At 43.8% G+C, this 23,727-nt stretch overlaps 5 protein-coding genes across 5 annotated transcripts; 3 read left to right on the top strand and 2 right to left on the bottom strand.

Annotated features, from left to right (window-relative positions):
• The first annotated feature begins 6,783 nt into the window (after window positions 1-6,783).
• Window positions 6,784-10,670, top strand: inaD (inactivation no afterpotential D). Its single transcript, XM_017169369.3, has 9 exons — window positions 6,784-6,993; window positions 8,176-8,759; window positions 8,828-8,918; window positions 8,975-9,330; window positions 9,395-9,619; window positions 9,679-9,790; window positions 9,848-9,987; window positions 10,048-10,344; window positions 10,406-10,670. Exons 1-9 carry the CDS (start codon window positions 6,957-6,959, stop codon window positions 10,592-10,594), a joined length of 2,031 nt encoding a protein of 676 aa, XP_017024858.1. The 5' UTR covers window positions 6,784-6,956; the 3' UTR covers window positions 10,595-10,670.
• Window positions 10,655-12,118, bottom strand: RpL23 (ribosomal protein L23). The gene is made up of 4 exons (XM_017169370.3): window positions 11,976-12,118; window positions 11,762-11,845; window positions 11,571-11,698; window positions 10,655-10,909 (listed from the first exon to the last, which is right to left on the bottom strand). The coding sequence occupies exons 1-4, from the start codon at window positions 11,986-11,988 to the stop codon at window positions 10,712-10,714; spliced, it is 423 nt and encodes a 140-aa protein (XP_017024859.1). The 5' UTR covers window positions 11,989-12,118; the 3' UTR covers window positions 10,655-10,711.
• A 615-nt stretch (window positions 12,119-12,733) lies between these two features.
• On the top strand, window positions 12,734-14,951 carry LOC108076185 (uncharacterized). The gene is made up of 3 exons (XM_017168917.3): window positions 12,734-13,661; window positions 13,716-13,982; window positions 14,046-14,951. The coding sequence occupies exons 1-3, from the start codon at window positions 13,015-13,017 to the stop codon at window positions 14,905-14,907; spliced, it is 1,776 nt and encodes a 591-aa protein (XP_017024406.1). The 5' UTR covers window positions 12,734-13,014; the 3' UTR covers window positions 14,908-14,951.
• A 353-nt stretch (window positions 14,952-15,304) lies between these two features.
• Window positions 15,305-21,191, top strand: LOC108076420 (spatacsin). Its single transcript, XM_017169261.3, has 5 exons — window positions 15,305-16,463; window positions 16,528-18,021; window positions 18,076-20,606; window positions 20,664-20,825; window positions 20,885-21,191. Exons 1-5 carry the CDS (start codon window positions 15,402-15,404, stop codon window positions 21,102-21,104), a joined length of 5,469 nt encoding a protein of 1,822 aa, XP_017024750.1. The 5' UTR covers window positions 15,305-15,401; the 3' UTR covers window positions 21,105-21,191.
• LOC108076126 (putative inorganic phosphate cotransporter) lies at window positions 21,183-22,902 on the bottom strand. Its single transcript, XM_017168854.2, has 4 exons — window positions 22,829-22,902; window positions 22,229-22,774; window positions 21,460-22,124; window positions 21,183-21,401 (listed from the first exon to the last, which is right to left on the bottom strand). The coding sequence occupies exons 1-4, from the start codon at window positions 22,860-22,862 to the stop codon at window positions 21,183-21,185; spliced, it is 1,464 nt and encodes a 487-aa protein (XP_017024343.1). The 5' UTR covers window positions 22,863-22,902.
• Between the last annotated feature and the right edge of the window lie 825 nt (window positions 22,903-23,727).

Below are 23,727 nucleotides of genomic sequence, written 5' to 3' on the forward strand. Positions count from 1 at the left end.
ACTAATAAACAAAAAAGGAAGTGAGTTTTTATAAGTTAAGGATTTCCTGAGCCATTTTAAATACTTATTCTTTACTATAATTTCATCGGTGATCCATTCCCTATTTTTATTAGTGTATCTCCTTGGCGTCCTCTAATTTGTACTCGAGATGCCGCATCCTGACATATCCTGCATCAATGGTCCGGATTCGGGCAGGTGGTGGCACCTGCTAGATCGCAAAGGCAAACACTCTCGAGGAGTTCGAGCCGCGGGATGAAGGCAGGCTTAATAGCTTCACTTCTCATGTCATTATTAAATCTTTGAAGTATCTGCAGAAAGGCCGTAAGAGATACACATACAGGCACTTGAATACTTGAGTGACGCTCAATTTGACGGACAAGGATGTGGAACCAACCCCGCCGTAAGGACAATGGGAAAAATCACAGCAGGCAACGGACAAATTGCACAACTGCAGCCGCAAATTTCGACCAGAGTCTCTCCAACCTGCCAACAAGTGGCAGGCACAACAATGGATTCGATTTAACCATTTCGTCCTTCTCCCTCCCGGAGTCGCAGTCCTGCGGGCGAGCTGGAATATTTCACGCTCGATTTATCCGGATTTTTTTTTCAAGCGCAGGGTTGGGACAAACAGCAAGTGCCACACACTGATGTTTCGTGGCTCATTTCATTCAGTTTTGTTCATTTGATGTGGATGTGGATGCGGATGTTGGTGGTGGCTGTGGTGGTTGTGGTGATGTGCTGATGTGCCGATGCCTTTGCCTAAGCCTCTTGTTTGGCGGCAATAAAAATCGAGGACCGTGTGCCTAAGCCTCCTCAGGACCACTCCTGCCCCCGCCCTCTCTCCGTCCAGGATGTCAATTTCTCAATTCATAAATAAAACCCAAAGCCCTTTCAATGTGTCAGCACAAGTGTGGAAATTGCGGAGGGGCGCAGAAGTGGGCATCGGCATCGCTGGCTGAGTGTGTTATTGTTGTTTATTTGCCGGAGCTGGAACTGCCTGGGCCACCTATAACCACAGCCGAAGGATATCACTCCCTTTGCTCCTTTTTTGAATTGCTCTGCATCCGCGTGGAACTCAACCGGGTACTTGGATCGCATTAAGTTGATTTATTATGCAGCGCAGAATTCAATTAAGTGGGATGATTGTCACTTGTCCGTATGCCACGAAAGCAAAACTCTCTGGATGTGGCCTTGGTATCCCTTCGATGCCGTTCGTGCCTTTTGCTCTCTTAACTGTTGGGGCGTGGCAGCAATTTGGACAGTTGGTAATAACTATCTGGGATCCGTTTCCGCCCTTTCCCCTTTCAACTAGGTCACCCAGCAGCCGTGAAAGATAATCGTCTATTTGTTTTGGTTTCAAGGATTATGAAGTCAAAATTGGATGGGATTTGCTCAAATTTGTTTGGGATTATTGAACTTTCTATCTGAAACTCTGGAAGCTGAAACATCTGTTGTAGAAAATTTATATACACCCCTAATATAATATATTATTTAGAAGATCAAAATATAAAATACCATACTTAAAACTTACATTATAAATATAAAGTCTAATATAAGCTCTGTAACCACTTAATTAAAATATTATTTTATATAAAAGTGTATATATTTTAAAACAAATTTTTGTGTTAGAAGACCTTTTAGCAACCTTATGTGTTAACTTTTACATTTAACGATTATAAAGAAATTATTTTAAATACAGAAATAGTTGCTTTAAATACTTACTTACCTCAAAGAGTACCCATACCTGTTTTATATACAAATAACAAATTTAGCTTGAAGATTTTCAGATCTGCTAACATGTCGTATGAGTAATCCTTTTCTTAGAACCAATCAATTATCTTCATAAGTTGCCCAACCGTGAGCATAACAACAATCCACAAAAGGGATAACACATCACACCGAACGACTCTTGAGTGAAAACAAATTTAAATCAAACCAGAAAGAATCAAACAGTGAAAAGTTGTTCTGAATAGAAAATGGGAAATAGGAAATTAGTGGGTGGAAAGTGGCGCAAGACATGCCTAATAAGTTGTCATCGGGCACGTGTGGCACGTGGACGCTCCCCGAATCACCCAGAATCGAAGTGGGTGTTGGGTAATTCACACTTCCTGCCAGGGATACGGAGTGCCGCTTGTGGAATTTCATTAAATAATCGTTAGTGTAAATCAATTCGTTAGATCAAAGCAATGTGGGCGACATGGCGACAAATGAAAAGAAAATAGAGGACACAATGCCCGGATATGGACACGGAGAGTCCCGGTATTACCAATTTGCGCTGCAAATAAAATGCGAACAATAAATATTTGCCTGCTCTGATGATGAGGATATCACAAACAAGTTAACGCGTGCCCAAAGGACCACGAAGTGCGAACACGTGCGGGATGGTGTCGATGGTTTTATCAGAGGCTATCAGTGTCCAAAATCAACAATATTGAATCTGCAATCACCAAGGGAGGGAGAATAAGTTGGCGAACGTCCCATCAGACCTAAAAGCAAGTAGATTTAATGAAGAACATTGTGAGAATATCTTAAGAATTAAGGAAATTTGTTTTTTATATGATTTACCTTGCTACAAATTCAAATTTAATGGTGATATAATAGTGAAATAAATTTAAGGAGACTTGGATCATTTTAAAATGGGAATATATCTTTGTTGAATTTATTATATAGATTTTTTGACATATATTTAAGTTATGTATAACAGCTAGGGAATTTTTATAATTATTTTATTTCAAATATTCCAAATTAAGCAAACAAGTTATACTCCCAAGTTAAAAACAATTCCGTTCTAAGCTTCCATTTTGTTTTCCCGAAAACCCAGTCTCCATATGGAAAGCTGGCAAATCTTTCTTCCCATAATCGCATTAGACAGCCGGATGAGCACTAAATCAAAATCGTCAGCCACTACCCACTCAATCCATTCAGCCATTTGGTTGTCATTGTCCTTCAGATGGAGTACAAGCGTTTGAAATTTAATTTAAAGCATTTACATGCAGCTTAAGATCTCCAGCTCCGGCTAAGGCTTGGGCTCTGCCTCGGGCCATGGTAAACAAATCAAATGTATTTAGAGGAGTGAACCGAGCCCAACTCAAACAAAGGGAAGCGAATGAAATTTCGAGGCCTCGTCCTCATCCTCATCCTCGTCCTTGTCATCAGAGGAATCCGCCTGCGACCCTGCACACATTCACGGATCGGTTCCTGGGGGTGGTTGCTCGAGTCGAGTTGAGTTGAAAAACTCAATATTTGAATAACTTACTACCGTGTGGAGAGCAAACTTTCAAGTGAAGACCGAGGACACTGGCGGGTCGTAAAAGGACAATTATTTGCTTACGCGTTGTCATTCAAATTGAGTTTTAATGTTGGGCGGCGCGCGTAATCCCGTAAATCCCGTTCCCGTTCTAGTTCCCCTTTCCGGATTTCGGCTGCAAGTGAACTGACTGCCCTCCGAGTCCATGTGGGCACCATTATTTGCTCTATCACGTTCACGTATTAAAAGTTATGAGGACATTATATGTACAGCCGTAGTAAACACAAATATCTATAATCCCCGTCGCCCTCACCCTGCAGGCATTCCGTGCGCCATTCCGGCCGGAACTCAGGCTAAAAGTTCGGAGTTCGAACTCAGGGGCCGGGTACACATGTACGGGCGTAATTGCTTGTAGATGTCCTTAAATGTCGTGAGAATATTCAGTTGGTTTTCCACTCCTCCAGAGGAGAGGCTGAGGTCCCGCTTTGTTTTGTGTATCTTAACGGGCGGCAGATGAGAGCCTGTTGCGTCCCTCAATATCATATCGATTATAAGTTTCTCAATGAGTTTTTCAGGAGTTCAAATTGCATTTCGTATCGGGTACTATAAAGCATCGTTGGGATTATCGGTTTTGGGTTTATTTTGAAGAGGTATCAAAACATATATGTATGGTTATTTGAAGTCTGGTTACCTACCATATTAATTTAAAATATTTAAAGGTTTTAAGAATATCAGATCGTTTAAAAAAAGGATATCATATTGAAGTAATTTAGAAAATAAGAACACAAAGAATCTTGCAAAGGCGATCATTGCCAATTCGAAAATTCACCTTACATTTCATTTACAGATTTTCTTTTAACATTAAAATAAAATAATATGAATATATCTTATTTTTATATATATTATATAATATATTTTTTATATTATTTTAAATTATTTTATTTATATATTTTAATCCCAAAATAAAAGACAGCAAAAAAGTATGCAATGATTCTAAAGCAGGATATTGTAATGTAAAAGCATTCAAAGCCAATGTGAATTTTATTAATAAATTAAAATTACATTTACATATAATGGAAGTTTGGGACAAGCTTCCTATTTACCAAAAATGCAATAAATAATTTACTTTTTAAGAACCTAACGGTTATTCAGCTCCCTGTCCCGGCTGTATAATATCCTTACAACCGGTAACATCATAGCTCCGTTGTGGTTTTTCCCTGATTTCCCCTACTTCTTCACCCATCCAACAACGCAGCTTGTGCGAGCAATTTCCATATTATGCCGAATCCGTATCGCCGCTGAAGTCTGAAGTGTTTTTGCGCAGAAAACTGTAATTTTTATTCATTTCCAGGACGCGCTCTGAAGTGCCTGCTAAACGATTATTAGCAATTTGATATAACTGCATGTAAGTACAACACGAGAACAAGTCAACAACGGATTCACCCATACACACACACCTACACGGTCTCCCAAACACACACACACACACAAGCACGTGTGGCCACTTACATAAGAGTGAGGCAGTGGGTGTGTGTGCGACGGCAAACAGTGGAAAATCACTTCAGTTAACTAAATCCTCGCAACAACCATGCGCCGACTGCGACGCGGCAGCACAGCTTCATGGCCAGGACGTCAGGGGATGGGAGATGGCCAGACGGAGAAAGAGAGGAACAGCAACAGCCCAAAAGGAAGCAGCCATTGCTGTGGGCGTGGCCCTGGCCGGAGAGCCAATCGAAAGGCGACGTCCTGGCAGAGGCAACGCTGACGCTGGCAGAGGCTGTTGAAGGAGGAGAGGGAGGAGTGCGAGATGGAGAGGAGAGCAGAGCAGGAGTGGAGAGAGTTAAGCTCATTGCCATATTTTCGCTGTGCTCTCTTTTGAATTTACTTTACTAACAAAACATGACTGTTGGGAGGCAAAAAGGAAATTGTTTTATCAAATGGGTTTCCTTACGCTTTTTTATTATGAAATTAATTTCCAACATCGTTTCGCAGTCGTTGGCGTTCCCTCTCTTCCTCTTATGTCTCTAGCTCTCCCTCTTCCTTTGGTGGCCATTTTCCAGTTTTGCCCCCCCAATTTTCCTCCGCTCGCCTTTGAGCATGTGTTTACTCTAGTTTTCCTTTGGCGCTGCCTTAGCTATTCCTCCGCGCGTTTCATTTCGTTCGAGCATTTAATGGAAATGTTTGCATATCTCCCGTTCTTGTTCCTTCTCCGTTTTCTTTTTCCCCCTTCGTCCTTCTTTCGGCATTAAAATGCAAATCTTGATTATGAATTTAAGCCTGGCTGGCAAATTAAATTCATTCGACACTTCAATTGTCCTGGAGTCCTAGAGCCTTTATTTGATTGCCTTTCACTTTGTCGCAAATAAAATGAGGATTTTAGGTATATCCTTTTTGGAAAATATCTGTTATGAAATGTTATCAAAATGTGTTGCCTACATTTTGGAGCAGAAATACTTTAATGTAAATTTGTTATATTTTTTCTTAATTATACATTTCCTGAGATTATTATTGAATTACATTAGCAAAAATATAATTTTAACAGGGAAATAAGAGAACAATGACATTTTATTTCACAATTTTAATAAAAAAATTTGAGGCAGAATTCAATTTTAGGTTAAAAATGTTTAGAAATCTGAACCCCCAAAAAAATTTGTTATATTGTTTATTAACAAATAAATAATTATTATAATATATATATTGTAATTTTCTCTGAAGCTTCTAATATACTATATTTTCTAGATAATCTTCTCTCAACTTTTTAAAATCAAATATTCTTTATATTGCAGAGCCAAGAGATATACAAACCACTTCTAAAGGTAAAAAGAGTGTGTGTGTAACATATGTTATTTTGTTGTAAGTGCAATGAAAGAAAAATATAAAATCGATGGGCATTTCTGGCCAACACACTTGACGGGCTTCCTCTGCTCTGGAGTGTTGAGTTCAGCATTGGTCAAATCGCCTCAACAAATTAATAACGTGATATGGACAATAAAGGCACTTGACAATTCCCCTTGCACGTCTTCCCTGTTTCCCAATTCTAGTCCACATAATGACCGTCTTGGGGGAGCTATGTATTATGAGAGTAGTGTCATAACAGACAGCGAAAGTTACTCAATGCAATGGAAGCACCTCCGCCAGATCGATAGCCCTATGCTGCAGGTAAGGGAATTTTTTGTAGAGTATTATACGAAATAAATATTTGAGTACTAGAGATTTGTGCAAATTTCTTAACATTATGGCAGTGCTTTTAACATTGTAAACCAAGATTATATAACATATTATTATTTAATTAATGTAATTTCAAAATCTAAACTTAAACATTAAGAACTGAACCTTATTATCCATATGAAATTTAATATATTTTAATGTATGGGACCAGTCTCTAATGATTTCTCCTTCATTCCGAACACAAAAAGCGAACCCCTGCTGACCAGTGTAATCGATACGAAAATCATACTCAAAATAGAATGGCCACTAAGTCAGTTAGCAAGAATGTTCGTCCGCTAATTGTAAAATCAGTTTAGGCGCACTTTTCAATGGACTCAAATCGGGCGCTGCCAACGCGGAATACTTACAACTAATAAAAAATTCAAAATAAATAAAACTATTACAAATAAATTATCAATTAATCTTTGTGTGCACTTAATGTCCGGCCAGTGAGTCGCGAGTTTGGTGTGGATTATAGAGCAATCGATACCAGCCAGCGAGGATGGTTCAGTTCCTGGGGAATCCGGGCGCCAATGGTGGTCAGTGCCCATTGAGTGGCTTCAAGGCCAATTGCTAATCAAATTTTCAGCTAATCCTGTGAGAACTTGACCTTGAAATGGTGGTCTCATGTTCTTGAGAATTAATATCCGAGGAAATTTTGAATAATTAACAAGACTATAAAGATTTACAAATTAAAATGTTCACTTGAGACATTGAAAATCATTAAATGATTATCTTTTTTAAAGGATCATTGTAAAGAAAAACATTTTGTCATATTTTCAAAAATTATGTAACCTTTGAAAACTTAAAAGGAATATACCCGCATTAATGCAATTTACAAATTTACTGTATAGGTTATCCTTGTATTATAATTATACTCAGAAGTTGTCGAAGTAGTGGACTAGTCATTTTCGACCCTATAAATCATATATATTCTTGATTAGCATCAATAGAAAAGTCTGTCTAGCCATGTCCGGGAACACAATTTTTTTTTTAATTTTTTTTAAATTAAAAATATCATAACTCGGCCAAACGAGCATTAATTTTAAATCGGAAAACTGTTCTGTGCAAGATTTTCTACAGTTAATAAATCAGCGTACTTCATTTAAACATTTTAAAAAATTAAATTTTTTATCAAAATCAAAAATTTTAATGATGTAACCCCTTTAAAATTTTGCAAAAATGGCCAAAAAATCGATTTCTTCCGGACATATCTAGAAAGATTCCCCTGTTGATGCTGATCAAGAATATATATGGTTTATGGGGTCGGAAATGATTCCTTGACTTAGAAAAATATTATTTTGTATTATAAGTCGGATTTTTGTATATTAAAAAACTTTTTGATTTTTTTAAAATTAAAAATATCATAACTCGGCCAAAAGAGCATTAATTTTAAATCGGAAAACTGTTCTGTGCAAGATTTTCTACAGTTAATAAATCTGCATACTTAATTTAAAATTTTTGAAAATTCAATTTTTTTATCAAAATCAAAAATTTAATGATGTAACCCCTTTAAAATTTTGCAAAAATGCCCAAAAAATCGATTTCTTCCGGACATGTCTAGAAAGATTCCCCTGTTGATGCTGATCAAGAATATATATGGTTTATGGGGTCGGAAACGTCTCTTTCACTGCGTTGCAAACTTCTGACTGAAATTATAATACCCTGCAAGGGTATAAAAATATACCATGGCTACATCCTATATAAAACCCCAATTACAGAACTAGTTCACATGGTGACCCTGGACAAGACTGGCAGGAAATCCTTCGGCATCTGCATTGTACGCGGCGAGGTAAAGGACTCACCCAACACCAAGACCACCGGCATTTTCATCAAGGGCATTGTGCCCGATAGTCCTGCCCACCTGTGCGGGCGCTTGAAGGTTGGCGATCGTATCCTCTCACTAAACGGCAAGGATGTGCGCCACTCCACCGAGCAGGCGGTCATCGATCTCATCAAGGAGGCGGACTTCAAGATCGACCTGGAGATTCAGACCTACGACAAGAGCGATGACCAGCAGCAGCAGCAGGCGAAGGGAGATCCGCGGAGCAATGGCTACATGCAGGCCAAGAACAAGTTTAACCAGGACCAGATGACCAACAACAATGCAGGCGGAGGTCAGGGAATGGGTCAGGGCATGAATCAGGGACAGGGAATGGGAGGCATGAATCGGCAACAGACGATGCAGAAGCGGAATACCACATTTACGGCATCGATGCGACAGAAATACAGCAACTATGCGGATGAGGATGACGAGGATACCCGGGATATGACCGGTCGCATTCGCACGGAGGCGGGATATGAGGTGGGTTATTAATTAATAAAGCTTTTAGGTAGGTTTTATATTAAAACCCGAGTCCCACAATCCCTCAGATCGATCGCGCCTCCGCCGGCAACTGCAAGCTGAACAAGATGGAGAAGGATCGCGATAAAGAGCAAGAAGATGAGTTTGGCTATACAATGGGTAAATCTCCTCCAGAAAACTAATCTAACTAGCCAGTAAACTATCTTCCCACCCAGCTAAGATCAACAAGCGGTACAACATGATGAAGGATCTGCGGAGGGTCGAGGTCCAGAGGGATCCTAGCAAGCCGCTAGGCATTGCTCTTGCCGGACACAAGGACCGCCAGAAGATGGCCTGCTTCGTGGCCGGCGTGGATCCCAACGGAGTTTTCGCCAGCGCAGACTTCAAGCCCGGCGACGAAATTGTCGAAGTCAACGGCAATGTGCTGAAGAATCGCTGCCACTTGAACGCCTCCGCCGTGTTCAAGAATGTGGACGGGGACAAGCTGGTGCTGATCACCTCGCGGCGCAAGCCCAACGATGAGGGCATGTGTGTGAAGCCAATCAAGAAATTCCCCACCTCGTCGGATGAGGTAAATGGGACAACACTCTCTTTAAATAAACAAGCTATATTAATATTTATAAATATTCCGACAGACCAAGTTCCTGTTCGACCAGTTCCCCAAGGCGCGCACGGTGCAGGTGCGCAAGGATGGCTTTCTGGGCATCATGGTCATCTATGGCAAGCATGCCGAAGTGGGCAATGGTATCTTCATCTCCGATCTGAGAGAGGGCTCCAATGCCGAGTTGGCGGGCGTGAAAGTAGGCGACATGTTGCTGGCCGTCAACCAAGACGTGACTTTGGAGTCCAACTACGATGATGTGAGTGTTGCATACGAAACAATCCCCTTAGTTTATCCTCATTTTTTCCATGACCTCAGGCAACTGGACTGCTGAAACGTGCCGAGGGCAATGTGACCATGATTCTATTAACCCTCAAGAGCGAGGAGGCCATAAAGGCCGACAAGGAGGCGGAGGAAAAGAAGAAGGAGGGTAAGTATTGCTTCTAACAACAGGTTGCTTAAACTTTAGATACCTTCCAACTCGCAGAGGCCAAGAAGGAAGAGGAGAAGCCGCAGGAACCAGCCACAGCCGAGATCAAGCCCAACAAGAAGATTCTCATCGAGATTAAGGTGGATAAGAAGCCGCTGGGCGTTATAGTCTGCGGCGGCAAAAACAACCATGTCAAGGTGGGCCTCACTTAGGTTCTTTTTTTTTTCGAGATTATTCCATTTAATCCCTCCTTGCAGACTGGTTGTGTGATCACGCACGTCTATCCAGAGGGAGCCGTGGCCGCCGACAATCGCCTCAAGATTTTCGACCATATTTGCGATGTAAACGGAGTACCAACCCACGTGGGTGCCATGACCACGTTGAAGGTCCATCAGCTGTTCCACACTACGTACGAGAAGACCGTAACCCTCACGGTCTATCGCGCCGATCCACCGGAGCTGGAAAAGTTCAATGTGGACTTTATGAAGAAGTCTGGCAAGGAACTGGGCCTCTCCCTGTCGCCCAACGAACGTGGATGCACCATAGCGGACGTAGTAAGTTTTCGGTGGAGTTAAACGAAAAAGATACATCTTTGAGATACATTCCATTTCGTAGATACAAGGCCAGTACCCGGAGATCGACAACAAACTGCAGCGCGGCGACATCATCACCAAGTTCAATGGCGACTCACTGGAGGGCCTCACGTTCCAGGTCTGCTACGCTTTATTCAAGGGTGCCAACGGCAAAATCTCGATGGAGGTGACTCGACCCAAGCCCACTCTGCGCACCGAGGCACCCAAGTAGAGACGACGATCCTCCGAAATCGAATCACTCTTGCAGCATTCAATAAAAGATCCGAGACACTTCTTATTCAAAACAATCTGTTTTCCGTTAAGGGTTTTATTTGAAAATGGGAGCTCCTTAGGCTATAGAGCTTGCATTGGATGCGATACGGGGCCACAGATCAGCGCATTCCTTGGCCACGGGCCCGGTGATGGCCGAGCCCTTCATTTCGCCCTTGTTGTTTACTATTACCCCGGCATTGTCTTCGAAGTATATAAAAACGCCATCCCTCCTCCTGAACGGTTTACGCTGCCGAATCACCACGGCAGGCATGACCTGAAATGGGAGTTAAGGAACAGATTAGTAAAGTTAGGTAAGTGGAGAAAGGAATGGAGTGTGTGATTAAGGAGAAAGTTCAGGGAATAAGTTTACATTATAAATCTTTACGAAATATTCAAAATTTTAAGTACTCATTTTAAGACTTCCAAGTCTTAACTTTTCTGTTATTTCTAGTTTATGTTTTTGTTCTAATCCAATATAAGGAATAGGCAAGATACAATTATTTATTTAGCAGAATATTTCTTTTCATGAGAATTTACAATAACAAATCAAAGAAAACGTGCTTGGCAAAGATAAGTTATCTTGCCGGTTATCTTTTATAAGCAAAATACACAAGTTATAGATGATTTTCAATAAATTAAAATGTAACACCGTGCTTTATAATCACCAACTCCTCTTTTTTACAACAAAATGTGTGTCATCTTAATACACAGATAAGAAAAAATACAATATACTGCTGGTTTCACGTTGCAACGGCAACAAATTACAAATGCCCGAAGCAAACAAGCTCACAATTAGCTTCATTTAAAAAACAGTACAAAAACAAAATGTATAAAAACGTGATACATTCACAAAGCCGGCACAATCCAAAAAAACACCTAGTCTTATACACACTTCTGCCCCTTTTCACACATTTCTCACATGGATTTAAACTCACCTTCTTCCTCAGCTCGGGCTTGCCCTTCTTGACGGTGGCCACGAACATGTCACCGACGCCAGCGGCTGGCAGACGGTTCAGGCGACCGCGAATTCCGTGCACGGCAATAACATACAGGTTCTTGGCACCTAAAAGACACGGAGAGCATGATAAAATCCAGGTCCTAATCCTTGCCAGCCATCGTCACTCACCTGTATTGTCAGCGCAGTTCATCACAGCGCCCACGGGCAAACCCAGAGAGATGCGGAACTTTCCTCCCGCGGTACCTCCACGTCCTAGACGGCGAAAAACAGATAATTAGTTAGGTCACTTCATTGTTTCACTCTCGACGGCGTCGCATATTTATGTATCACAAATTTGCCGTGTATTCGCCGATTTAATTGGATTATTTTTTCGCATTTTTACCTCTCTTCGACATTTTGCTGCTTGTTCGGAACCGAAAGGAAGTAAAAAGAAAGAGCTGGTTCGCTCAACGAACCACAGTCAACTTCGCGTGGAACCAGAAACAGCTGTATAAGTTCCGATAACGAACTAAACGAACGAAATGAACTGGCTTGCGAACCATTCGATAGTATCGATATGCGGTTATTTCATTTCAAATGTGTGTGCTTTTTGAGCCAGGCGAAACATTTATTTTCCTTGTATCCATATAAAAAATAAATGGGACACAGAACTAAAATCTGTCTTAAAATAAACATGCAAAACATTTCGTTAAATTTTTTTTTAACGAAGCTATCGATAAATGGAACCACCATTCAAAGAAAACGGTCTCCCTGAAAAGTGAGCCCAGATATTAATACTATCGACATAAATAAAATTATTCACTAGGGCTGCATTAATATTTATATTTAAAAAAAAAACTATTTTCAATGTATCTATTTACTTTTCGAAATTGACATTTTTTATATTTTTAATTCAATGGGATCCATTAAAAAAAAACACCGAAATTAATACAAAAATAATTAAATAGGGGTTTAATAACATACAAAATACAAAAATATTTTTTAATAATATATAAACGAAAACAAAAATAAAAATCATAATTCTACAAATCCATTGGTTTTTGGAAAAACGAATTTATTTCGTATTACGTACATCGATTGTTTCAAATCGTCAAAACTAAGTAATCGATGTTGATATCGATAATTTCCCAGTTGTGTTCTTCGGAGCTCACAAAAAGGTTTTGTTGTCAACAAAAAGACTACTTCTCTGTTCGCGATTGGATTGTTGCTCAACCAACGAGCGCTATTCGTTGCTGTCTTTGTACATTTGTTCATTTATAATTTGGATACTTTGGGACCTTCCTTGTGCTTGTGTGTCTGACTTTACTATCAGTTCCAAGCAACCGGTTGTCAAAGACCGATTAATAAATGCTCTACTCCATTTCGCTCTTTCCGTTGATTGTGTTCTAAAGTGAGTGTTACGGCAACGGTCAGCAATTCCGATGGGTCGTGTAGCTGGTCGAGTACAACTTTTCTTTACGTATGACAAAACAAAAGATCAATCAAAATGCAACATTTGTGGCATAAAATTAGCCGGTCACCATTCAACAAATTTGAAACGTCATTTAAGCAAAAAACATCAGGAAACATATGAGTCGTTATCTGAGGATATCGGTGAGCCAAAAAAGGCCTGTAAAAGAAGAAAAATTGTGATCGAGACAACAGAAGATGAAGTTATATCGGCAGTGGTAAATATTGCTTCCGATGGCGGCAATCCATTGTCGCTCTTTGACAACGAAGGGTTTCGTATGCTTTTTAACCCCATATTTGATGCCCTGGAAATGCCCCAAATCACATCTCAAAATATAATGGATCACGTTAGTGGAAAAGAGCTGGACATAAAACAAGGCATAAGGGCTTCTGTGGAACGTAAACTTGTATCCCTTAAACTAGATGTGGCCACCGGACTGGAAAGGTCTGTTCTGGTGATTAATTTACAATTTATTAGTTCGACCCTGACAGGGAATGATATCGTCGTCAAAACGCTTGGGGTGATCCAGTTATCTGAGGATCTTACTGAGCTATGCTTAAAAAATAAAATAGTAGAGACAATGGAGAGTTATGGCATCCAAATGGATCAGATTTTTAGGTAAGCATTCTCTATTTTTTCTTAAAAAGTTAATTAATTAATCATTGATTTTAGCATAACGACAGATAACGGAAAGAATATGGCAACGGCTATTGAGCTCCTTAATGAGAATGCCGCAGCAGAAAGTGTAAACGATGAGGACAACGGCGAGTATTTTATGGAATTGCTTAACTCCATGACCTTTCCCAACGTGCCGCTTCTGCGTTGTGCTGCTCATACCCTGCACTTGTGTGTCCACGACGTAAATAGACAAAGCGAGTTCTCACAAAAATTCTCCTCTTGCCGCCAAATGTGTAAAGTTTTGCGCATCGGAAAATATAGGTAGTACATTTTTTCAGTTTAAGTACAATCTTAGATATTAAAATATTTTGTATTTATTTGCAGACGCACCTTGATGCAGGAGGACAAACCGATACCAACTCTTGATGTTCCTGGACGGTGGAACTCTTCGTACACGATGCTTGTTCAATTATTTGAGCTCAAGGAGTTCATTACTTCGCAGATTGAAGTCGATTTCAGCATAGACTGGGCCTGGGTTGAGGTGTACATTGAAGCCTTCAAAGAAACCCATGAAGCCACTTTGCTGCTGGAAAAGGAGCATTTTTCCTACAGTGACTTTTTTATTTTGTGGATGGAGCTAAAGCTGAAAGCTGAAAAAACCCAAAACTACCTAATGAAGGAACTATTGTGTCAACTTAAAGTTCGCGAAAAGCAGTTGTGGGAAAACAAAGCATTTTTGGCAGCGATATATATGGACCCGAGGGTCAATCTGATTTTAACGGCGGAACAAAAGGCAACGGCAAAAATACTTTTAAAGCAAATAGCATTTCGTATTTTTAGTTCAAATGGAACAATAAAACCACCTGAAATCAAAATTGAATCCACTGAGGCTGATGTGAAGGAGAAATCCTTATTGGAGTCATTTTTGGACGATATACAGACACTCCCACAGGCAGAATTTGAAGCCGATGTATCGGAAAAGCTAGCAAAAATCTACATGGAAATTGAAAATTTTAGCACAGCTTATGGTCGATTACCTCTCAACAGTGATATAAAGAAGTTCTACCACGATTTAAAATTTAGGTCACCCCAAATAGGTGCACTTGTGCAGGTGGTGTTGGCCGCACCGGCATCTCAGGTGACAGTAGTTAGGTCGTTTTCAGCCCTTAAAGTTATAATTAATTATCCCAAGACATTAACTCCAGAAAACATGAATTCTCTATTAATTGTAAGACTTAATTCTTAATTTAAGATGCTATAAATATTAAAGGATATATGGATATGTGTAAGAAAAGTATGTATATGGAATAAAATTCATTAAGTTTGTATAAATTGATCTATTATTTTGAATGTCATTTGTGTTTGGGGGGATAATTTTCCATTTGAGCACAAGTATTAAAAATTATTCTAGTTATTTACGATAAACATAAAGATATAATAAAAATGACTTGGGCTTTTATTACATTATTCACAATTCCAAAAATAATAAATGCTTTTTTTACGTGTAAATATTTTTTAGAATTTAAGTATATATATTTCATTTAATTTCTTCGATTGTTGTGGAAAGTGGCACTAGAGGGTTAAACATTCATGGGATTGGAACTAATTCCGGAACCAAAGATAAGGTTCCACAAAGTAACAGCTGTTTTCCTATTATCAACTGTTGATTGTTCCCGTTCCGAAACAAAGAGATGTGAAAATACCCGCAGAACATTCCATTGAAAAACTCCACCCAACGCGATGCATTCCGCCCAGGCGCAAGCCCAGGTCCGGGACAAGATCTTCAAGAGCTGGTCGGGTATCAGCGAGGTGACCATCATCAAGGAGGTGGCCACCAAGGGCGAGCACATCGCCCTGTGCATGGAGTTCTGGGCGAAAAAGCGAAAAATTCCCACCTCTGAGTATTGTCACATCTTTTATGACGTCGTCCAGGCCTATGTGCAGCGGCTGCTCTCGGAGCGATTGGTGTGCAAGGCGGAGGACGTGATCCGCAATGTAGACCGGGACGTCAAGTGCTTCTTCTTCCAGTTCGCCTGCGAGTGCCAGGACGAGGAATTGAGTGAGTTCGTCCTGGATCATCTGCGCAACCGGGAGCCACTGATGTACGAACAAGAGGAGCCCGTCCTGGCCTATCACTGGTCGCTGGTACAGCAGCTAAGGGAGTGCGACTCTTTGTTGGCCAAGCACAGGGTGCAGCTGCCCCGCGTCAACATAGAAGCCTTAATGACCCTGCCGGAGGAGGCACTGCAACTGTTACTCGTGGAGCTATATTTTGCCAACGGCAATGAATCTCTGTTGGGATCCCTTTCCAAGGAAATGGTCTGGCAGCATCTGGTGGATAGCAACCAGCTGGAAAAGCTGCAGCGATGGTGTCGCTTCCAGGAGACAGCTGTGGATGCCCAAGAAGCGCTCTCGCCCTTGGAGCAGGGATTTGCGGCCTGGAAAATAGATGCCACCATGTACGAGTATGCCTTGGAGCAGCTGCAGCAGCCCAGCGAGGTGCTTCGTAACTTCTTTGCCCGTGCTGGTTACTTCTTTAGGGACGAGTCCAACGATATTCCCGCCCAGCTGCGACGCTTGTGCACCATGCAATGCCTGGACAAACATGCGGATCTCTTGAGCCGCCAGCCCCTGGCTAAATATCTTTTGGATCGTGGCCTCCACTCACTGCTCCTCATGGACTGTGTGCCCGTTGCCTCGCTGGAGCAGCTGGCGGGCAGTGAGACGCATCAGGAGGCGTTGCTCAACCTGATTGTGGACCTCAAAACGAATTCTTTGGCTGAAAACGAGGGTTTTGAGTTGGTGAGGAAGATAAACCCACTTAGATTAATACACAATATTCATTGAGTTGCTTTTTTACTTGCAGATCTCTAAGAGCGTTCAGACATACCTGGAGAAAACCCACGATTTGGCTGATTCTTTTCAGGGACATCCCCTGCTTACCTTCTACGACTTTCTGGGCCAGGAGCCAAGTGTGCGTTCCCTAGAGGGATTCCTCACTTCGACCAGCTTGGGACGGGTCCCTTATCTCAAATCGTTGACAACTCGCTTCGATCACGGACCAACGAGTGGCAGTTCCGGCCTGCCCACGGCCCACGATCTCTTCCTGAAGTTCAAACACATAAATTTGCCACTCCTGGGCGCCGCTGGACATGGTGAGCTTGTCAGCTTCTCGAATCCCCGCCTGTGCCAACGGTATGCACGAAAATCTCAACTCAATTACACTCACTATCTGAAGCAGCAGAGGAGTGCCTATGCGGTGTATTACCTGATCACAGAGCAACTGCAGCTGTATGGACAGATCACCAAGACGCAGCTCTTCCATGCCTGCGAAACGGTCACCCAGATGGCGCTCCAATACGCTGGCGACGAGGAACTAGTGACCCATTGTGTGGCCTGCTGTGAAATGCTGGGATTCGATACGCAACCTCTGCGAAGTTTTCTGTTGCTGCAGAAGAAGATGCCAAAGCGAAGGGAGGGAGGCGGAGGCAGTTACTCGGATTTGTTGGCTGAATGGGATCGCGATTTGGTTCAGCAGTTGGAGGCGAATCCCAAGGAGTTTCCCCTGGAACTCTACCAGGCTCTGATGCGTCTGGCTGTGCGGGATACGCCTGGAAGACTGCCAGTGGCTTTGCTCGAATATTATGCCTCCAAGAACGACTGGTGGCACCTGTTGCTGCTATTCCAGTACTTTGATCTTCCCCTGAGTGAGCTTAAAAAGCTCCTGCCGCACTTCAAGTCTTCTCCCCTGGGTGTCCATCTGCTGCGTGCTTTGAGCTATGAATCCATTGGAGATCGCCAGCACAAGAGGAACTTCCAGAGGCCGGCGCGTCGCAGCGGAGAGGCCCAGCCCCAGACAAACTCCTCTCAAGAGACGATGACCAACTCTTCACACAGTTCCAATCAAGACACTAGCATGCAACAGCTTCAGAGGAATACGGATCAGTCGCTTTGCACCTTGCTCACGCACACCGCTCGCCAGGACCTGTTTGCCATTATCCTATGCAGCACCAACAATCTGCCGGATGAGGCCATTACCACCATGGCACAGTTTCTGGACATGATGCTGGGCAGTGCTCCTCCGCATTGCAGTAGCATCAATCTCTTGAGGCACTGCATCCGACAGGAACAGCCTGTCTTGGCCGTGCTAGCAGCTACACTAAGCGAACAGAATCGCGAATGGTGCTGGCTCGTTTGGCTGGCGGTGGCCAGCAATCAGTGGAATCACCTGCTGCAGGAGGCCACCACCTTTAAGGCGCGGGAGGAGAATCGACTGGAGTGGGTGTGGTCGATCATCCGAGGAGCTGTAGCTGGGGGTCAGGTGAATGCCCTGCTGCATAGCCTGGAAATCTTTCAGCCGGTAAATACAGTAATTTAAATTTTAGAATTATTATTGAAATCCTTTGCCTTTCAGGACTGCAAATTCACGCATCTGTGCCGCTTCCTTCAGCTGACTGCCCAGCAGGAGGACTTTAGCGATGCCACCATCGTGGAGCTGCGTCAGTTCTTCTGCAGCTGGAGCCAGGATGCAGTGACTCTGCCTCTGTGTGGCTCTCTGCCCCGCAAACAAGCGATGCAACGCTCCATCGGTCTGCTGATCATCCAACTGCAGTCCAACTTTGATTGCATCCTGCAGCAGCAGCGATTCCTGGACTGCATCTGTCGCTCGGATGTGGGAGACATATGCGACTTGCTGGATTTCTGTCTGCTGCACAAAGTCTTTGGTGTGGCAGCCACCTGGCTGAGGGAACTGGACATCAATCTAGAGCAGCTGGTTAAGAGGGATAGCTCGGAGTACAGGCGACTGGTGGACGCTCTCACCGAAGCTCGAGCCTACGAGGAAGCTCTCCAGCTTGCCACCTTGCTGCAGCTGCCACTGAGCGATATAGTCTATGGCAAGTGGCTGGCCGAGCTCGAAGGAGGCGTATTGCGACCCCATCAGGAATACGAAAGGGAGATCCAGCAACATGCGCTGCCACCCGCCATTCTGGTGAACTTTCTGCTGCAGGCAGCATCCTCCGCTGGACAAGTGGGCCTCCGGCGCTACGAGCTACTCCAGAGCGCGCTGGGCGTAATCAAGCAGCATCATTTGTTTCCCAATGAATCCTTTGACCGAGATCAGATAGAGTACGATATGGTTCTGTGCTATCTGCAGTTGCCTGAGGATCAGCTCGCCCAGCTCACCATTTACCACTCGGAATACTATGAACAAATCATGCTGCAGGAACGCTGTGTCCTCTACAAATCCTTTTCTGAACTCAAGGAACTGGCTGGGATCGATGACCTCAGCATATCTGGAAAGACCCCATTAACTTCGGATATGGAAACCCGACTGGACGCACTTTTAAACACTCTGCTGGACAAGGGCGACATTGTGGAAGCCTTGCGTCTTCAAGAACTCTTCGAGTTTCGCCCGAATGACCTGCGGTTTATTGTATTCGCCATGGCCTTGGCCGAGGGAATGACCAGCATCAGCAATCTTTCCAGCAAGGAGCGCCAGCTGCTCGGAGAGATCGAGAAGAGTGCGTTTCCCAAGTTCAATCGAATTACGCTCAACCAGAATGTGATGACACGCTGGGGCAGTGATCTCTCCGACACCTGCTCAGACAGTGTGGCCTTGGAGTTCGAGGAGATACCATCCAAGGAGAAGCAGCAGACGCTGGACACCTTGCTGGGCATTGGATCCAAGTTGAAGTACGGGGTGGAGCTGGGCAGACGCATTGTGCTGGCCTACAGGGCGGCTATGTATCTGGACAAGGAGTATTTGGATGTGCTGCGAACCAAGGATGCCGGTGTTTTGCTGAAAAGCGCCGCTGGAGAGGATTGCCTGCAGCGCCTGCTGGTGGTCAGTGATATACAGATATCTACAAGGATGACGCCAAAAGAGATTGCTGAGAGTTTGGCCCTGGAGCTGACCACTTGCATCGTCCGTCCGCGCTTTTATATCTTCAATGCCAAAGACCAGCCAAGGAATGCCTTGAGGAACTCCGACCTCTGGGGCCACAGCATCGATCGGGATTTCCACTTGTTCCTAGAACTTGCTCCCAACACCACCATCTTGGGTAATTGCCTGCTCGAGTACTGTGATGCCTTGAAGGCCTACCGTCGCTACCAGAATGGCCAGATGTTCGAGGAAACGGAAGCCTTTGAGCGTCTCTCGGGTATTATCACACAGTATGGCCTGCCGACTCCCCCGCCATCTGGAACCATGACCGGGATACCCCAAGTCTTGTCCCACAAAAAGCAAAATCAAATCTACGTGGAGCTGTTGATTAAGGCTCACCTGTGCTTTGTCCACGAGTGCTCCATGGAGGGAATCGTGAGTGTGCTTCAGAAGGCGAAGGCACTCAATGGGCAACTGGCCAAGGCGAAATCCTGGTCACTGATTGTCCGGATGTTGATCGGGATAGCACGCTACCGGGAGATGTTCTACTGCTTCGATGCGCTGATTGATAACGAGCAGTTCGAGTCGCTGCTGGGACAGTTCGATGAGGACCAAAAGAGCGGACTGCGACAGGCCATCCTCAGCTACATAAAGGAATACCAACCGCAGAATGGCAAGGAGCTACTGCGCCTGGCAGCCCTGCACTTTTTAATGTACAAGGAACTGGCAGAGATGTGGACCGAGGAAGCCCAGGATATTGTTAACAAAATCCAGAGCATGGCCGAGCAGTCCAATAAGTTGAGATGCTCAGCGCAGGTGCAGACCCTCTTGCAGCAGGCTTTGGAGAACTACACCCATGCCACTGAGAACTATTTGCTGGACAACAAGCTCCTCCTGGCCCAGCAGAGTGTGTCTCGGGCGGAGTTGATGGCCATGCAGCTGGATCTCTGCAACAAGGCCTTGGAGAAGCGGCACAACAATAATGCCAACCTGCTGTGTGTAAGCGTGATTGGGGTACGAACGAGGGAGCAATTTCGGGAATTAGTAAATACGCATCTCAGGTGAGCAATCTACATATAATTTAGTAATTTGTAATTGTTGAAACACTCTCTTTTCAGTGTCCCACAAACTCTTATCCTGAGCCGCGCCTATAACTATGATGTCAACTGGAGCGAGGCCCTCTTGTCTCAGTTTGTTCTCCTTCAAGTAAGCAACTATCTGCAGGAGTACCTCTGTCACCAGCGCATCAACGACGATGTGATCGAACAGGCAGTTAAGGGGTAAGTGTTCTTTACTTTCCACTCACCTGTAAAGCTAAGTATTCCCACTCCTTTACCAGTTACCTGCTGCACGCTCAGAGTAATGCCACAAATGCAAAACAGGAGGAGTCACTGGCCCAGCTGGTGGAACTGATCAAATCGGTGATCCTCAAGTATAAGCTGGCTTCCATTTTGGGGCTCAAGCCCATCGTGATGTCCCTGATCAACGATTCGCCGGTTCACTATCTGCGCGACACGAACTTTGGTCGCAGCGAATTCCACACGTCCGGGGACACGTGACATAGTATATACCATTGTGATTTTAATCTGTCTTTATACAACAACATAAGCACTGAATACGTTATTAAAAATATACTCTTAAAAATAGTTAAACCTTTCTACGTAAAGTGCAGGTTCCTCCATTGCCTTCACAGGTGTTTCTGCTGTCTTGGGTGCCACTTCAGTTGTAGTTGACTTGGTTTGGGGCTCATTCCAAGGCTGGACAGTCATTTCACCAAAGATTACATACATCAAGTTGCCAAGGAAAAGGATCACAGAGATGCCCAGAAAAACCGCACGCCATTGTGTGCGATCCGACTGCAAATAATACAAGATTATTAGTTTTATTATTCTATTACTCATTTGGTTAACCCACCTCATTGGTGACCGCTAGACCTATTACTATGGGTGATATAACCCCAGCCGCCGACATCAAAGTGTTGCTGATCCCAAAGAGAAGCCCAGCGAAATTTGGCGCCAGATCCACATGGTTGAGGGAACTACCAATGGCCTGTCCAGAGATGGCAGCCGTGGCTGCTACCATGCAACACAGACTGCCCACCACATTCCGTTCGCCCACATAGGACAGGATCACCAGGGCCACAGCTGGGGTCCAGGTGGCAAAAGAATTGATGGTTTTACGCAGTATGGCTAATGATATGTCCTTGCGTCGTGTCAAGTATTCAGCCAGGAAAATAAAGCTATAGGAGGACATCAGCATGATCACAAAAGGCAGGGCTGAGAGCAAAGCATTCACGGCAATGCTGTACCGGAAGATGCCGTGGATATAGCGAGGGATCTGCTGCATCAGAGTATAGAAACTGCAGGCCTGGCTCATCTTCACCAAGGCCAGCACAATAAAGGGACGAGATGTGAGGATTTCCAGCCAAGGCACTGGCGGGGTCTCTCCATGATTAACCTGGCTCTTCTCCAAGGCGAGCTCAATATACTTGCGCTCTGCCAGGCTTATAAATCTGGATTCCGAGGGGCAGTTGGCTCCGTATCGCAGCCATAGGAGGCACCAGGCCATGCCTATGTAGCCTGGAGATGAAAATTGTTAAATAACTAAGGAGAACTAAACAAAAATCTTCAAGTTAATGATATATATTTACTTATTTGACCTCTGAGCTTATGTGGACACTAACCTGGTACATAGAAGGCACTTGGCCAGCCAAGCGACGAGGCTGAGAGCACGCCACTCAAGGCAAAGCCCATTACTGTTCCAAAATCCAAGCCCGTGGTCATCACGCCGCCCAATCGGTTCGCCTCCCGCTTGGGACACCACTTGGCCAGGTGAGTATACAGGCAGGGCCACATGCCGCCCATTACCAGTCCCTGGATGAGACGCACGCAGAAGAGCAGCTGCCAGCCGCCCCAGGCGAGGACGAAGGGTGTGGCTATGCTGATTATGGAGGTGAAGAACATAATGCCCAGCAGCAGCATCTTGGCTCCAAAGCGACTCGACAGATAGCCGCTCATCAACTGGGTGCAGCAGGAGCCCCAGAAGGGACTGCTGATAATGTAGAACTTTTGCTGCTCTGTCAGCCGATACTCGGGATAATTTGGGTTACTGCTATTGGCATTGGTCAAGGCCACGATCGCCACGCTCATGTTGAATCTCTGGGCCACGGTCAGAGTGGAGCAGAGGAAGAGGAACAGCACTTGCAGGTGCCGGATGCCCCATTTGGGATCTGTGGAAACAAAAGACTCTGACTGCGAACCTGGGAACTTTGGGTAATGCTTACCCTTGGCCACCAAGTTGAATGATGTTATCGTCATTGCGACGTGCACAACATGCGTCTAGTGCCACCACCTCGAATCACCGAACTGGCCAGAGATGGGCGGAGTGAGTAGCTGCAACCACTGCGCTATGCTGCGAAACTAGTTTGCCCGCCAAAATAGCAAACAGGCTGCACCGAAACTTGATTTCTGGCCGCGTGCCGCCAAGTTCTATTCCTATCTATTCAAGGGAAACATGCTCCGATGATGGAGATCGGATCTGGATGGGGCTACATCGAAAGTGAAACGAGATGCCCAGAGGACGCACAGATAAAACTAAGAAACGGGAAGGGGCATGCAACGCTTTTAAGAATATGTAATCTAGTTTTAAGTCTAACAAGAATGGAAGAAAACTTCGGAAAACTGAAGTTTATATACTCTTAAATTGGATCAAGACAACCGAAACGACTTTTAGTTATATATTGACTATGTCGTAAGAAAATGTATTACTTTTAAGGCAAAAAAACACGAATGTGAATAGCATAATCAACTGCAGTAACTGCAATAAAAACTCTCTATGTCATTATTGATATTTTAATGACTTAACGATAGCCCTAGGCCAATGGAGAACTACTTGCTCTAAACTACATATAATCCAATGACTCGTGGATCACTGAACTGAGCAGAACTGAGCTGAAAAGTAAATACAAACAATAACAATGACGGGTAGAAACGGTTCTCTCCTTATCAAAAGGTAAATATAACAGCGGCAGTCAGCCCGGCGCTCTATATCAATTGCGGGAGCTAATTACAATCACTTTGGTTCCGGCCATTAGAGTCGGCAGCTTTTTTTTTATCAAATGACAAAGCGATCGTTAAGCGATAATTATGACTGAATTAGCCATCGATAAGATAAGGTTCAGGA

This window comes from Drosophila kikkawai, chromosome 2R (assembly GCF_030179895.1).
Source record: "Drosophila kikkawai strain 14028-0561.14 chromosome 2R, DkikHiC1v2, whole genome shotgun sequence".
NCBI lineage: Eukaryota > Metazoa > Arthropoda > Insecta > Diptera > Drosophilidae > Drosophila > Drosophila kikkawai.

Bases quoted from the DNA above. Each gene is read 5' to 3' on its own strand.
- inaD (XM_017169369.3), top strand. From the start codon at position 6,957: ATGGTTCAGTTCCTGGGGAATCCGGGCGCCAATGGTG. The intron at 6,994-8,175 runs GTCAGTGCCCAT...CCCCAATTACAG, and splicing joins GAATCCGGGCGCCAATGGTG to AACTAGTTCACATGGTGACC. The intron at 10,345-10,405 runs GTAAGTTTTCGG...TCCATTTCGTAG, and splicing joins GATGCACCATAGCGGACGTA to ATACAAGGCCAGTACCCGGA.
- LOC108076420 (XM_017169261.3), top strand. From the start codon at position 15,402: ATGCATTCCGCCCAGGCGCAAGCCCAGGTCCGGGACAAGATCTTCAAG. The intron at 16,464-16,527 runs GTGAGGAAGATA...TTTTACTTGCAG, and splicing joins AAAACGAGGGTTTTGAGTTG to ATCTCTAAGAGCGTTCAGAC. The intron at 20,826-20,884 runs GTAAGTGTTCTT...CTCCTTTACCAG, and splicing joins ATCGAACAGGCAGTTAAGGG to TTACCTGCTGCACGCTCAGA.
- LOC108076185 (XM_017168917.3), top strand. From the start codon at position 13,015: ATGGGTCGTGTAGCTGGTCGAGTACAACTTTTCTTTACGTATGACAAA. The intron at 13,662-13,715 runs GTAAGCATTCTC...CATTGATTTTAG, and splicing joins CAAATGGATCAGATTTTTAG to CATAACGACAGATAACGGAA. The intron at 13,983-14,045 runs GTAGTACATTTT...ATTTATTTGCAG, and splicing joins TTGCGCATCGGAAAATATAG to ACGCACCTTGATGCAGGAGG.
- RpL23 (XM_017169370.3), bottom strand. The intron at 11,699-11,761 runs GTGAGTGACGAT...CGTGTCTTTTAG, and splicing joins GAACTGCGCTGACAATACAG to GTGCCAAGAACCTGTATGTT. The intron at 10,910-11,570 runs GTGAGTTTAAAT...CTCCCATTTCAG, and splicing joins AGCCCGAGCTGAGGAAGAAG to GTCATGCCTGCCGTGGTGAT.
- LOC108076126 (XM_017168854.2), bottom strand. From the start codon at position 22,862: ATGACGATAACATCATTCAACTTGGTGGCCAAGG. The intron at 22,125-22,228 runs GTTAGTGTCCAC...TTTCATCTCCAG, and splicing joins AAGTGCCTTCTATGTACCAG to GCTACATAGGCATGGCCTGG. The intron at 21,402-21,459 runs GTGGGTTAACCA...TATTATTTGCAG, and splicing joins GTCTAGCGGTCACCAATGAG to TCGGATCGCACACAATGGCG.